Source organism: Aspergillus viridinutans (assembly GCF_018404265.1).
Source record: "Aspergillus viridinutans IFM 47045 DNA, scaffold_1, whole genome shotgun sequence".
NCBI lineage: Eukaryota > Fungi > Ascomycota > Eurotiomycetes > Eurotiales > Aspergillaceae > Aspergillus > Aspergillus viridinutans.
The window spans coordinates 2,961,756-2,976,666 of record NW_025091217.1 but is presented as its reverse complement, the minus strand read 5'-3'; the positions used below and the strand labels follow the sequence as shown (position 1 = coordinate 2,976,666).

The 14,911-nt window shown below is 52.3% G+C and overlaps 4 protein-coding genes across 4 annotated transcripts; 2 read left to right on the top strand and 2 right to left on the bottom strand.

Annotated features, from left to right (window-relative positions):
* Nucleotides 1-143: 143 nt before the first annotated feature.
* Aspvir_000920 (uncharacterized protein) lies at nt 144-3,734 on the bottom strand (the record flags this gene model as incomplete). The annotated part of the gene is made up of 2 exons (XM_043266051.1): nt 144-3,650; nt 3,702-3,734. 2 exons carry the CDS (start codon nt 3,732-3,734, stop codon nt 144-146), a joined length of 3,540 nt encoding a protein of 1,179 aa, XP_043121986.1.
* A 667-nt stretch (nt 3,735-4,401) lies between these two features.
* On the top strand, nt 4,402-7,489 carry Aspvir_000919 (DNA ligase (ATP) CDC9; the record flags this gene model as incomplete). Its single annotated transcript, XM_043266050.1, has 4 exons — nt 4,402-4,646; nt 4,764-6,600; nt 6,657-6,887; nt 6,944-7,489. The coding sequence occupies 4 exons, from the start codon at nt 4,402-4,404 to the stop codon at nt 7,487-7,489; spliced, it is 2,859 nt and encodes a 952-aa protein (XP_043121985.1).
* Nucleotides 7,490-8,697: 1,208 nt separating this feature from the next.
* dppV (dipeptidyl peptidase DppV) lies at nt 8,698-11,272 on the top strand (the record flags this gene model as incomplete). The annotated part of the gene is made up of 8 exons (XM_043266049.1): nt 8,698-8,762; nt 8,822-8,873; nt 8,930-9,165; nt 9,222-10,230; nt 10,281-10,503; nt 10,561-10,793; nt 10,855-11,066; nt 11,134-11,272. The coding sequence occupies 8 exons, from the start codon at nt 8,698-8,700 to the stop codon at nt 11,270-11,272; spliced, it is 2,169 nt and encodes a 722-aa protein (XP_043121984.1).
* Nucleotides 11,273-11,439: 167 nt separating this feature from the next.
* On the bottom strand, nt 11,440-14,125 carry vtc4 (putative vacuolar transporter chaperone (Vtc4); the record flags this gene model as incomplete). The annotated part of the gene is made up of 5 exons (XM_043266048.1): nt 11,440-11,846; nt 11,898-13,218; nt 13,273-13,518; nt 13,592-14,054; nt 14,121-14,125. The coding sequence occupies 5 exons, from the start codon at nt 14,123-14,125 to the stop codon at nt 11,440-11,442; spliced, it is 2,442 nt and encodes an 813-aa protein (XP_043121983.1).
* Between the last annotated feature and the right edge of the window lie 786 nt (nt 14,126-14,911).

The window sequence follows — 14,911 nt, the reverse complement described above, 5'->3', positions numbered from 1 at the left end:
ATAATCCCGCTGTAGACTACCTCACTGTAGACTACTCGCAGGCTGACAGCACGCATTGCCTTGGCGCAGTCTGCCCATAGGGGCATCACATAGATTTGTTCCTGTAGGGTAAGTTATCTACATATGACCGCTATTCATACAAATCAGAACACCACCGGGGCGAATTTCAAACGGTCTGCCAACAAGGACCAAGACTCCAATGGATTCTCCGGAATCTCGCAGATCATAGGCGCGCCATCACCCGTCTTGCTTTTATTCAACGTCGCGACTGCCGGCCCCTTTCGCCGCTGGAAGATGAACCAAGTCAGATCCGCATTCCAGGTTTCCATGGCCTGAATGGCAGCCTCGACGGGCTTCAGCTCGGCATGTTGGGGAGCGGGTATATCCGAGGCTGAAACGGCAGCTTGAAGATGGAATTGAGAGTAGTAGTTCGGGCCGATGTAGAGGGTTATCCAGTCGGCTAGGAACTCGCATATTTGGTCGCCCATGGGTAGCGGGAGACGGACGTGGGTGAGGAGGGTGATGAAGAGCGAGAGCAGGGCGCGCCAGAGGGTATGGTGTTGTGTGAAGGCGCGGGCGCCAGAGGTGGAACTCGAACTGGAGCCGGGTATGACTAGCGATAGAGAGTGAGACAGAGGTAGGGAGAGTTGGGTTTCTGATGCCGTGGGTGTCTCGGATGAGTGGACGTTGCTGGATTGGTGGTGAGCGCGTCGCTCGAGTGCTTTCTCTGCGTCTTGACGCACTTTGTCCCATGTGCGGCGATAGATTCGCTCCCAGCGGGGGAATTCGGCGTCGACGCGGGATGCCATGAAGTCGCCAGCTGTCTTGCACATGACTTCTATGGCTTCGCAGGCGGCAGTGCTTACGAATATCTCTTCCTTGAAGTCGAACTCCTCGATTCTGCGTGTGCCACTGCTGTTGACAGCGTTGGTAGACGGTGTGGACGGGTCCCTCGTCATGAGAGCGGTCGACGACGTCTCGCTGGATAACGAAGACGGATAGCTGATCTTTGAAGCAACAGCAGGCCATAGATCATTTATGACTGGAAGAAAGCTGTTCTCGTTCTGCGCCAAGGCTGGGAAGCCTTGAATTAGGACGGAGAGCAAGGAGCGACGAAGGTAGGGCGAAGGGGAAGTCAGATGCGAGGGTATCGACTTGACAATGTGTAGAAGAATCGTGTGTGATTTAGTGAGCGGCTTCTCCTCATCCTCGGGCTCTCGAGGTGGAGGAAGTGGCTCCTCTGATTCATCCGCGTTCAAGATGTCAGAGAGATTGTCAGCATCCAAGCTCTCGACCTTCTCAGGCTTTGCTTCCCAGGGCTGTTTCGGATGTGACACTCTTTCATCGTCTTCCACGTCTTCATCCATATACCTGGCTCGCTTTGTTCTACGGGCAGCCAGATCCTCTACCAGGGTAGATACAAGCAATCTCTGGTATTGCCGCTTGAGATGATCGACGGGCTTGACCTCACCATCGGTAAATGCGAGGAGTGATGGGGCTTTTGTGCCTTCCTCGACGATGGCAGCCAGTGTCTTGAACATCGTTTCCACAAGTCTGGGGTATCCATGGTACATATCCAGAATACCAAACATTGAGTCAACCAAGTCATCCAAATAGGGAATCAGTCGAGCACCACACAGTTTCACCATCATGAAGAGGACTTGGGGCGGGTAGGGTGAGACGTCAAAGGTATTCAGTTTCAATCCCACTGAGTTCACCAGATAGTCGACGTTTTCAATGATCATGGTGCTGGTATCCTCGTACTTGCAAGCGTTGGTGAGTATGTCAAGGCATACCATAGCATGCCTTTGAAGATTAGAGTTGTTTGACGCGAGCAGCTGGAGAACAGGATATAGCGCATCCATCAGCTCCGGGCGGAATGCCTCTCCGAGTTGCTGTGCGTGAAGAGCAACCGCTTCCAGTGCGAGAGCAGAAATCCGCCAATCCCTGGAGATCTCCGCCAGTGGTTGGTCCAGAAGAGGCAACGAGTAATAATATAGCTCCTCGATCATGGCCTTACTGCTTAGACTCTGGACCGATACTTCTATGTGATCTAAAGATATGAAATCGTCGAGGATGCCTGTGAGATGCGAACCGGTTTTTAAAAAGTTCAGGGCCAACCAGAACGGAGCCACCACTGCATCTCCAGAGGCACGGTGCATTTGACCGATGATGGACCGGGTAATCTCACTTCCAGACTCCGAGCTATTGAGACGAACGATCATCGATTGGAGATCCTTGAGAGTCTGCTGCTGGCTGCTGTGGCCCAGAAGTACAGAGGAAAATGTCAATGACCGATTGTCTCGATGCAGCACGTCCAGGCTTAGGTTCTCAACTATGTCTTGGTTCACCGGCTGAGGATTCCTGGAGGCTTGGTTGACAGCAGCAGCAACACTATCGCACAAGCCTGATGCGAGAGCACTCGTGAGAATATCAGATCCCGACTGAACCTGGCAAAGTACCTGGAAGGCTGTTGATATCTGCTTGATTCCCCATTGCTTCGCCGTCTCATCATTGCCTTGCATAGTCCTTGGAAAGGCATTGACCCAGGTGTGAAGCGAGTCCTTGAGAGTATCCAATACAACGGGATATGTGGTAGCAAGATGCTTCAGCGTAGTGTAGGCGTGATTGGGTGATTGATCTTCTGATATGGACAGGATGACAATCGTTTCTACCATGAGAGGTATCGAATCGTGCAGCGTAGCGGAACAGTCCTCTACAACCATCGAGCAGAGGTCCAAAAGCGCAGCCTGCACCTCCTGCCGTTCATGGCGCCTTATCTGAATTATGTTCGCGAGAGCCAGCCTGATCTGCGTGGTCGTCGCTTTCAACCAAGAACCATCCAGGACTACTCTGTCGTCTGCTGGCTGGTTGTCCGCTTGCTGGGTTTTATTCGACTCTTCCGTGACTTGGTCGTTCAAAACCTTTCGGAGTAAGTTAGTAAGAATCTGTAGACATATTGAGAGTACTCTGAAAGAGCGGCGTATCTGAGTCGTCGGCTTCAAGACCTTTGTCAGAGCCGAGACCGTCCGCGGCATGATGCTGGCTAGAACTACCCGATCGGTGACACGATCGAACAGAGCTCGAAGGGCCTCTGCAGCAGCCACACAGAATTCGTCTGAAGGTCCATCCGAAACATCCTCGAGGAGAATGTACACAGTCTGATCAACGATAGTGGCTGTACCAATCTCATGATAGATTGTTTCCTTTGCCACTGGCCCTTCCAAAACACTGAATATAGCCGCGAAGCAATTGAAACAAGCGATACCGAGCTCCATGGGCTGCGAATGTAGAGACTGACCTCCACTGGCTTGATTCGGCGCACCGCCCACGATCAAGGTGAGCAGTATTATGAGCTGCTTGCCCAACTGAGGGGACAGGCCCCGGCGCCATCCTTTCGCAATCAGAATCCGTAGGCAATTAACAGCCAGTTCCAATGTCCGCGCGGGAAGTCTCTGGGTCTCGTTGAAGATATGCGAGAGAGGGAAAAAGGCATATTCCGCTAGCTTCTCATCCAGAGCATCTTTATCGGCGAGTTGGGAGAGGACGTTGTAGACCGGACTGAGGGCTTGGAAAACATCGTTGGAGGTTTTCTGACGTCCACGGAAGCCAAGACCGACTGAGCTCAGCTCGACACAGGGAGCACGCAGCTACAAAAAGGGATTAGCATTCTACCATGTATCATCCTAAAAGTTGGTTACCTTTTTAAATGACTCCTGCCGCAGGGCCTCCATCACGCCCAGCTACAGCTCGAAAGCCGATCAAAGGTTGAATAGCATCTAAGCCATCTAGTTTGTCGCAGTATATATAGAAGAGACAGAGCATATGAAGTCGTCTGCTCGTCACGCAGCAGATAACTAGAGAAAGTTCAAGCGAGTTGCTAAGCTGTGCGAATGAGTGTATGCTTCTCGTACCTCTTGTTTCTTTGCTTCTCCGCCTGCTGCCCGCATTTTCTGCCGCCCATTCACAGGCGGTGTGTATAATACAGTTTGCAATGTTTGCCTTGTAGCATGATACAGAAGAAGCATCGAGTCAATTAAAAGACGCATATAGCAGAACATCTGAGTCCTCGAGTAATCTTACCTGATGCGACAATCATAGTTATTTGTAAATCACTTTCTGACCATTTGAAACCGTCTATTTGCGATGTAAGTTTCCTGGTGTAGCATTACCGAGGACAGAGCACGTGATCTCTGCTTGTCTCGCGTCACTACACGTCGCGTTCCCACGAAAGGCTGCCTGCTGCTTGGAGAGGTTGCTGCCTTAATTGTACAATCAAGAGCTCAAGACATACCGGGGTGTATTTAATGGCCTTTAAGCTCCTTGATTGTACGTTATTCTGCTTTTGAAATTACTGGATGTCAAATTGTGCAAATCTTTGAAAGTGTCGCTGTGACACCTATGACCAGTCTCCGCATCTCCGCATCCATTGCGCCTCTATCGCATTATTGCCGCGGACCTGTCGCCTTTACTGCAAAAGCTAGAAATTCATATCGCACTTTACTGCGGACCTTCACTATTTACAGCAGACCCGTGTTCTTGTCTGGAGCCACTTGTCCGCTCATTTCCACGACGTATCGCTCTTTGGCCATTACTACGCTCCCTACAATGGCAGATTCTAAGGGTAGGAAACAAGCTACGTTGGGGTATGTTCGAGACTCTCAATTGACCCTCGGGTGCGTTGTTTAGATGGACCGATCACTCCGCATGGCGAATTCTTACGCAACTTGATTGTGCTGACGAATATGGTCTGCACCACATAGGCGATTCTTCGGCTCCAATGCAGAGGGCTCGAAGACCGCACCTAAAAAGCAAACGACTTTGTCATTCTCGAACAAGAAAGATAAGAAGAGCGATGTTGCCGACGAACAAGCGAAAACTGAGGAACCTTCAATTACCACCGAAGCGAAGCCAGAGCCGACAAATGGCGAAGATGTAAAAATGGAGGATTTGCCGGAGACAGAGGTGGCCCATACGAACGGTTCTCCAGGCTCCAAGTCTCTCAAACGAGAAAAGAGCAGCGATGAGGAAAGTGACTCGGATGTTCAACCAGTACGGAAAAGGCGCCGGAAGAGCTCACGAGGGGCCGAAGCGGCTCCCGCCATACCAAAAAAATCGCCGTCACCAAAGAGCTCTAAAACTCGCAAGGCCGAGGCCAAGGAAAGCTCGCCACCTGCCATCGTGAAGAAGGCATCCGGCGAGGAAACACCAGAGAAAGAAACGGAGCCTTCGGAAGAAGAAGAGGTCGCGACCGCCAGCGAAGAGGAAGAAGAAGACGAAAAGCCTGAAGTGATGAAGAAGACGATGGAAAAGGTGCAGGCCACATTAAAAGCGACCGGCACGGAACCGTATCCTGACTGGAAACCTGGTGAACCGGTTCCCTATGCAGCTCTGTGCACGACCTTTTCTCTCATCGAGATGACCACGAAGCGACTGATCATTCTGGCCCATTGCTCTCTCTTCCTCCGCCAAGTCCTCCGTTTGACGCCGCAAGACCTTCTTCCAACGGTTCAACTGATGATCAACAAATTAGCCGCAGACTATGCCGGAATAGAGTTGGGTATTGGTGAATCGTTCATCATGAAGGCAATCGGCGAAAGTACGGGGCGTAGTTTGGCTGTGATCAAAGCAGATCAACATGAGATTGGCGATTTGGGCTTGGTAGCTGCCAAGAGTCGATCAAACCAGCCGACAATGTTCAAACCCAAGCCCTTGACCGTCAGAGGGGTGCATGAAGGTCTGATCGCTATTGCCAAAATCCAGGGCCAGGGATCTCAAGATAAGAAGATCTCCGCCATCAAGAAGCTTCTGTCCGCGGCCGATGCCGCAACGGCAGGAAAAGGTGGCAAGGGTGTCGACATTACAAAGGATAAAGGAGGCGCCAGCGAAGCCAAGTTCATCGTCCGATTCCTGGAGGGCAAGTTGAGACTCGGCCTGGCAGAAAAGACGGTCCTCGTGGCTCTTGCTCAAGCGGTGGTGGCCCACGAGGCTGCTGTCAGAGGCGAAAAGACACCTTCTCCTGAGAAGATGGCGCAGGGCGAAGCTGTCCTTAAGACGGTATACAGTGAGCTACCCGCTTACGAAGTCGTCATCCCTGCAATGCTCGAGCATGGCCTGTTCGACTTACCCAAGGTCTGCAAGCTACAACCGGGAATTCCCATCAAGCCCATGCTTGCCAAACCTACAAAGTCTATCACCGAGGTGCTCAACCGATTCGAAGGGAAGGATTTCACCTGCGAGTACAAGTATGATGGCGAGCGAGCTCAGATCCATTACGTTGCACCCGATGTGGTTCACCACTACCCCGGGGCGAAAGCTACCCTGCAAAAGGATTCCAAGGGCCTTAGTGCGATTTTCTCACGAAACTCGGAAGACTTGTCGAAGAAGTATCCTGATGTGCTGGCCAAACTCGAAACTTGGGTCAAGGACGGAGTGAAGAGCTTTGTCTTGGACTGTGAGACGGTGGCTTGGGACACGGTGAACAAGAAGGTTCTACCATTCCAACAGCTTATGACTCGCAAGCGGAAGGATGTCAAAGCAGAGGATGTCAAGGTCAAAGTATGCATTTTTGCATTTGATCTTTTGTTTTTGAATGGCGAAGTGAGCTTCCCCCGAACCTGCTCGTACTAAGATCTTCAAGACTGACTTGTGGTTAGGCTACTGTCAAGAAGACGTTACGCGAACGTCGCGAGCTTCTGCACAGGTCATTCGAGGTTGTTGAAGGCGAATTCCAATTCGCTCAGCATGGCGATACGAATGATCTGGAAGAGATTCAGAATCTGCTGGACGAGAGTGTCAAGGCGTCATGTGAAGGGCTGATGGTGAAGATGTTGGATACGGAAGAGAGTGGCTACGAGCCCAGCAAACGAAGTCGGAATTGGCTAAAGGTATTCTTCGTTATGCCTACTTCTATCCGGATTGTGGCCCAGCTGACATCTATCAGGTCAAGAAGGATTACCTCGCAGGCGTCGGAGACTCTCTTGACCTTGTTGTGCTTGGTGCTTACCATGGTCGGGGCAAGCGGACGTCTGTCTACGGAGCTTTCCTGCTGGCTGCGTACAATACAAGCACACAGACTTACGAGACGATCTGCAACATTGGCACAGGATTCTCAGAAGCGCTTCTGGAAGAGCTCTATAAAGAACTCTCGCCTTTAACGATAGACCGGCCCAAACCGTTCTACTCGCATTCCAATGTCCCCAAGGATCAACCCGACGTGTGGTTTGAACCACGGTTGGTTTGGGAGGTGAAGACAGCGGATCTGACCCTGAGCCCTCGGTATAAGGCTGCCGCCGATGAATTCGTGGGAACCACGGGCGGTGGAAAGGGCGTTTCTCTTCGCTTTCCACGGTTCATCAAATCACGCGACGACAAGAAGCCCGAGCAGGCGACGACCACGAGAGCAGTGGCAGAGATGTATCGCAAGCAAGAGGCCGTCCTGAAAGAAAACACCGGCAAAGGAGGCGTGGATGATGACTTTGAGTATTGAGCGGAGCCTGTCTATCTCTTTGTATGATAGTCGGTACGTGTTGGCATGGTCTGAATCGAAGTAGCCATTAGCGAGCGGCTCTATTGCATAATGCTAAATTATTTCGCAATCCGCTGAGCTACAGCAGTGACGTATAGCTATTTCTCACTGTCTCACTCCGTGCGACGTAGCCAATGGACCGCAGACTAACAGGCTGATGTTATCAGTGGTAGATAGACAAATACCAGCAGGAATGAGGCCGAGCGTGGCTGGTCATCATCTAGATAATTGTCTTGGCGAGTGGGCTCCCGTCGGAATTTCTTCCTTCTCCGTTATGATTCTATCCCCATTGACTTGTCAACCAACCATCATCAGAGACCAACCATCATCAGAGACCAACTATCTCGATATCCACCTTGGGGGAACCAAGACCATCAAGACCGAGGCATCCTCTTAGACCATTAGAGTTCTTGTCCAATCAATGTCACAGCTCGCAGGGACAAAGAGCCAAGAAACACACACTTGTGGTAGCTCGGATTGGTCTCCCCGTCAATAAGACGGGAACTCGGCTGGTTATTCATTGACTATTAGTGACGATATTGCTCCAATGCCATAATAGAATGGCTATCATCGGCAAAGCTGACAGAAGCCCAGCCTACCTAGTTGCTGACATCCTGCAGATTGATGGACAATGTCAGGATTCTTTGTCAACGAATGGCGCCATCTCGTGTCCAAATGCTTCGACGATGCTTGGCATTGTAACCCAAGACTGTGGGGACCGAGACAGCGTCCAAGACAGCCCTGAGTTCCTGCGCTTTCCGCCCTCCTCGAGCAGGCCAAGCTGTCCGAGGCCCATCTCTAGCGTGGCGAATGGGCTCCATACGAGCGTCCATGGATGTGACTTGTTTATCACTGCTGAGAGCAGTTTAGTGGTGATAATAGCCTCTACCCTTATCAGGCAGGTCCTCAGGGATCATGGGCCAAGGAACATGGATGCCGCATGGCCAATGCTGGGGGGAATTACTGATCATTAATTTGTCGATGACTGCTTTTGATTACAGCTTATTATTATTATTATTATTATGATTGTCCGATGCAGGGCAAAGTGCGGAGGTGGCCGGGGCAAGCAAGGGAATAATACATAAATTGCTCCTCGTCAGCACCCCAGCTCGGATTCTGGTCCATCTCTCAAGAAAAAAGATTCTGTGTTGATTGAGATCGAGTCCATCATGGGAGCTTTCCGCTGGCTCTCTATCGCCGCTGCGGCATCGACCGCATTGGCTCTTACGCCTGAGTGAGTGGGATTGTTGACACTTGACACGGCTACGAGTTTGATGAACAATTGATTTACAGGCAGTTAATCACTGCTCCACGGAGGTCTGAAGCTATCCCTGACCCATCTGGTGTAAGTCCGAGTCTATAGTTACTGGAGTATAGGGATATTGGCTGACAGGATCGTAGAAAGTTGCGGTCTTTTCAACGTCGCAATACTCATTTGAGACGCACAAACGGACCTCGTGGTGGAGTTTGTTGGACCTGAAGACTGGTCAAACCAAGGTCCTCACCAATGACAGCAGTGTGTCCGAGATTGTCTGGTTGGGATCCGACGACTCTATTCTCTATGTCAATGGCACCAATGCAGACATCCCGGGTGGTGTTGAGCTGTGGGTAACTCAGGCTTCGAGCTTTACCAACGGGTATATACGCCATCCTGTCATCTCGTTTTGAAGGCTAGCTAACCGACATCATACAGATACAAGGCAGCCTCTCTGCCGGCCTCCTTCTCAGGTTTGAAGACAGCCAAGACCAAGTCTGGCGACATTCGTTTCGTAGCATATGGCCAATCGTATCCCAATGGAACCGCGTACAACGAAGAGCTGGCTGCGGCTCCTCTGAGCTCCGCTCGCATCTACGATAGCATCTACGTGCGCCACTGGGATTACTACCTCAGCACCACCTTCAACGCAGTCTTCTCGGGCACTCTGAAGAAGGGCAATGGAAAGAAGGGCTACAGCTTGGACGGAGAACTCAAGAACCTGGTTTCTCCCGTCAAGAATGCCGAGAGCCCCTACCCGCCGTTCGGTGGTGCGTCCGACTATGACCTCTCTCCCGATGGCAAATGGGTCGCTTTCAAGAGCAAGGCTCCTGAGCTTCCCAAGGCCAATTTCACCACATCCTACATTTACCTTGTACCGCATGATACCTCGGAAAAAGCCTATCCCATCAATGGCCCCGACAGCCCCGGCACCCCTAAGGGTATCAAGGGTGACTCAAGCAGCCCCGTGTTCTCCCCCAAGAGCGACAAAATTGCCTACTTCCAGATGAGAGACGAGTCGTACGAATCCGACCGTCGCGTCCTCTACGTCTACTCTCTCGGCTCGAAGAAGACCATTCCCAGTGTCGCAGGAGACTGGGATCGCTCCCCTGACAGCGTCAAGTGGACCGCCGACGGCAAGACACTGATCGTCGGAAGTGAAGACAAGGGTCGCACGAGACTGTTCTCTCTCCCCGCCAACGCAAAGGATGACTACAAGCCCAAGAACTTTACCGATGGCGGTTCGGTGTCCTCGTACTACTTCCTGCCCGATTCCAGCCTGCTCGTAACTGGCAGCGCCATCTGGACGAACTGGAACGTCTACACTGCTCAACCGGAGAAGGGGGTGATCAAGACTATTGCCTCTGCCAATGAGATCGATCCCGAGCTCAAGGGACTCGGCCCTTCTGACATTAGCGAGTTCTACTACCAGGGCAACTTCACAGACGTACGTTCCCTCCTATTAACTTGTGAGCCTCGTGACTTACAGAAACACAGATTCACGCCTGGGTCATCTACCCCGAGAACTTCGACAAGTCAAAGAAGTACCCTCTGATCTTCTTCATCCACGGCGGACCCCAAGGCAACTGGGCCGATGGCTGGAGCACGAGATGGAACCCCAAGGCCTGGGCCGACCAGGGCTATGTCGTGGTTGCACCCAACCCGACAGGCAGTACTGGATTCGGCCAAGCTCTCACGGACGCCATCCAGAACAACTGGGGTAAGCACTCCCCGTCTCTACCTCCCTTGGGACACGAAAAGTCTAACAAAAGAACAGGCGGCTCCCCCTACGACGACCTCGTCAAATGCTGGGAATACATCCACGAGCACCTCGACTACGTCGACACCGACCACGGCGTCGCCGCAGGCGCCAGCTACGGCGGTTTCATGATCAACTGGATCCAGGGTAGCCCTCTGGGCCGGAAATTCAAGGCCCTGGTCAGCCACGACGGCACCTTTGTTGCGGACGCCAAGGTCTCGACTGAGGAGCTGTGGTTCATGCAGCACGAGGTGAGCCCTCCCATTTCTTTCCCCTCCCTAATTTTACAACAAGTTTTAACTGTCTACAAAGTTCAACGGAACCTTCTGGGGCGCCCGCGACAACTACCGCCGCTGGGACCCGTCCGCCCCGGAGCGGATCCTCCAGTTCGATACCCCCATGCTCGTCATCCACAGCGACAAGGACTACCGGCTCCCCGTCGCGGAGGGTCTATCGCTCTTCAACGTGCTGCAGGAGCGCGGCGTGCCGAGTCGCTTCTTGAACTTCCCGGATGAGAACCACTGGTGAGTTTCCTCCCTGTTTATGTACATGTGTCTGTGTGATTGGGATATGACTAACGATGTTGTGCAGGGTCGTCAACCCCGAGAACAGCCTCGTGTGGCACCAGCAGGTCCTCGGCTGGATTAACAAGTACTCCGGCGTAGAGAAGAGTAACCCCGACGCGGTCAGTCTGGAGGACACCGTTGTTCCGGTTGTGAATTATAACTAGAGGAATGTACCTTAATCTGGTGGATACCTGCTACCAAGCACAGTTTTATCCATTCCATTCGTCGAGTTCAGTTCGTAATCACGATAATACTACAACGAACAAAAGGAAGAACAGCCAACTGCTCACGTACAAGCATAACAATCGTACACTAGAGCGAAGACGTCAGGCTAGAGTTCTCCGCGGGCTGATCCCCGACCATGACCAAAACCCTGGTCTCCATCGCGAGAGGCAAAGCCGGTCTGACGCGCCCTCAGACCAAAGTTCACCAGCATAACAACCACAAGACCAATCCCGACGACCGTGGGGCCCCATTTCTCATAGTAGACTCGTTTGACGTCGCGGCGCTTGCGGATCTTATCGACACGCCAGATATACAGCACGAGACTGTAGACGAGGGCCATGGCGGCGAGGACGGTAAACGCCCACGAGGAAGCGAAGGTGATGTAGTCGTTGCCGAAGTTGAGCAGAGTGGCAGCGATGGTGCCGAGGAGGATGGAGAATTCCAGCCAGGAGAGGAAGGTTCGCTCGGCGGCGAAGTAGACCTTGGGTTCGACGCGGATGGGGACGTGGATGCCTGTATGCGTGAGACTTGGCGTGACAGAAAAGATTGAAGGAGAAGACTTACGTTTACCCTTTGGAGCGACGAATCGCTTGATTATCCGTTTGTTGCCCATGACGGCGATGCCGTTCTGTTCGGGTTCGGGCAGGCTTGTGGGCCGCGGCCCAGGCGCAATGGCCTTGAGACCATTGATCAGTGCGTGGCCCATGCGATGAATGTAGTACTCGACCAGCTTCTGGTAGTAGTAGCCACCCCCGACCCTTCGCGCTTCTTCTAGTTCGTCAGAGTCGATGGATTCCTCGTCCGAATCATATAATGGATAATCTTCGTCGCCGGGGAGCGGCTGGGCGGCGATGCGCTCCTCGATGTCCAGAGCATTCCCGTCTGCCTCTTCGAATAGGGCACTCTGGTCGGCCTCGGTCACTGAGTGCTGTGCATCGCGTGCGGCAGCCCTGGCACGCGCCTGCATCTCGTCCGACTCGTCCTCGTCCGATTCGTCGTCTTCTGGCGTTTCATTGGCGGAAAGAGACGTGCTGGCGAGCGGCCGGGTGATACCGAACCGACGCGTAGCGGGCTTCCTGATGTCCACGTCCATCTGGGGCATCCAGAAGGGAAGAAGGTGGATGCGATCGGGGAACAACGTGGCAGTTCCGTGAATGAATTTGCTGAATTTCGGGACCGCTTCGACCAGGTGACTGGCGGTCAACTCTCGAATCCAATTGGGCGGCTCTTGACCAGCTTGCGTTTGCAGCTTGACTTCCAGCACTGCATAAGGGAATCGCTCGACATCCTCGGGCGGCAATTGCGAGAAAGGCCAGTCCACACCTATGTCCATTCGGCGCCAGTTGTTGCCTGAGCGCTGCCGGCCGTCCAGGTTATCCTCTCGTGTCATGGTCAGCTCTGTATCCAGAGAAATTCGTACTCGAGCGTCACCTGGAAGCTGGAAAGCTGTGCGATGGTAGAAGGTCCGAGTAACAGGTTCCAGCCGACGTGTGATGACCCGGTACTGGATTTCGCGCGCCAACTGTTCCAGGTCGGCGATTTCCTGTTCGCTCTTCTTTCCGTCTTTACGCATCTTCTCGAAGATGCTCTCGACTGTCATGCGACCGGACAAATAGGCGTTGACATGCTTTTCCTTGAGCGAGAAACGCGCCTTGACCGACTTTTCACCGGTCCAGTCTTCACGATGAGTCTTTCGCTCGACGAAGATCTGATCGCTTTCCATCCCGCCATACCAACGAAGCCGAATGGCCTCTGCTCCTTCAGTCTTTTTCAGACGACCCTCGTACAGCTCCCATGTGTCGGTGTTGTCAAAATAAATGGATGAGATGGCGGCATCCTTCTCTTCAAACTCCTTGTTGGGATTGAAGACAAGAACGGGAAGGTGCTATCATAGTCAGCATGAAGTGCAAATACACATAAAGATAGAAGCTCTGCATACCTTGAGAATGATCAGCTTCAATTCGGTGATGTTGTCGGGATGAACCCAATATTTGGTAGTCTGGCGGACAAAGTTCTGCTGCGAGCCACCAGCCGCGGCATCTCCCTTGACGGGGTTACCCTTCGTGCGGACCAGATCGTAGAGCTTTGACAGCTTCACAACGAATGCATCGTAGTTGTCCTTGAAGAAGGGCTTGGCTTTGAGTCGGGCGGCAAAAACAGGCTTGAGATGCCACCCCGTTTGTTTCTAACACAAAATGTCAGCTTCCTAAAGCTGCACCAGAAAATTAAAAAAAAAAAAAAAAAGCTGCAAGACGCACATCATGCTTCTTGATAATCTTCTGAAACCCTGTATAATTCAATTGCGTAAACTTGGCGAGATCATGCACATCGGCGATGATGTCACTCAGCACCTGCTCCAGCAGCAGAAAATCCTCGTCCGAGGGCGGCGGCTGCGAAGGCCGCAGGCTCTGTCTCCTCGCATTATTAACATTATCCAGCCGCGAGATAACATCCGCCACATCCTTCTCGCTGGCCTGGATGCGCCGCACAATCTCCTCGCTCTTGAGCTTCTGGAAGTTGAAGACCTTGTCCAGCTCGCTCTCCAGCAGCGACACGAAGCTCTTTTCGTGGTCTTCTGTCCATGGCTTGCGATCGGGTTTGGGGTTTTCGGGCGTCGGCTCGCTGACGTAGCCGGTCTTGAGGGCTTTCTTCAGGTCTTCGTAGGCGATGTAGTACCAGTAGTACTCCTTGATCATGGACGATCGGAGATGTGTTCCGAACCTTGAGGAAGGCGGAGACGGTCAATGATGGCCCGAGAGCATTGATCGACGAGAGAGAGTCACTTACTTCATGATGGGCGAGCGGCACGAATGGCGCTATGCTACTGAGCTGGATCGTAACAATGAGGTTGAATTGAGAGGAATCTGAGTAGTGTCGCGATAGTATGGATGGTTCAGACAGAGCGGGAGACGGTCGGCATTCTTGGCTGCAGAAAAGCTCGAGGCAGGAAGAGGGACGAGAAGAAATTGGCCTTCGCTTGATTGAGATTGATCGATGGGCTACAATAATAATAATACCCAAGATAGCGGTTGAATTGAGAGAGAACTGGGCCGGTGGTATCTAGATAGTTGACGTCCAGACGCAGCTGTTCCGAGAGACCTAACCAGTAACCAGCACAAGCCAATCCTACCTACCTTTAGTCCAGCCCACCCACATCTTCCTTCATCGTATGCCAAGCCTGCTCTCATCCTAGCGTTTTGTAACCACGAAACTCTAATATTGAAATTTTTCGAAGTTAGTCTACTTGATAAAATAATGCATGCTCCGCAGCCTCTGCCTGCCTATGGGTATTTTTGCCCTGCAGTGAAAGCTACCTACCGTACTGCGTCTCTTAGTGGATTTCTTCAAGAACCTTTGGGATTAATTACGCTTATTTGCTCGGACAGTAAGTGGACTGACACCAGTATGCACGCTAGTATAGCTTGATTTATGGGTCGAAGGACGTCTCAGTCTGGCCTCTCACTTACTTCTGTTGCAGCATGTGCGCTGCTAGTGCGGCACCACCGCGGAGGACTTAGTACCGTATATGGACTAGCGGCATTACGGAGCGTATGGCCCGATACAGAGTACATCGTTAT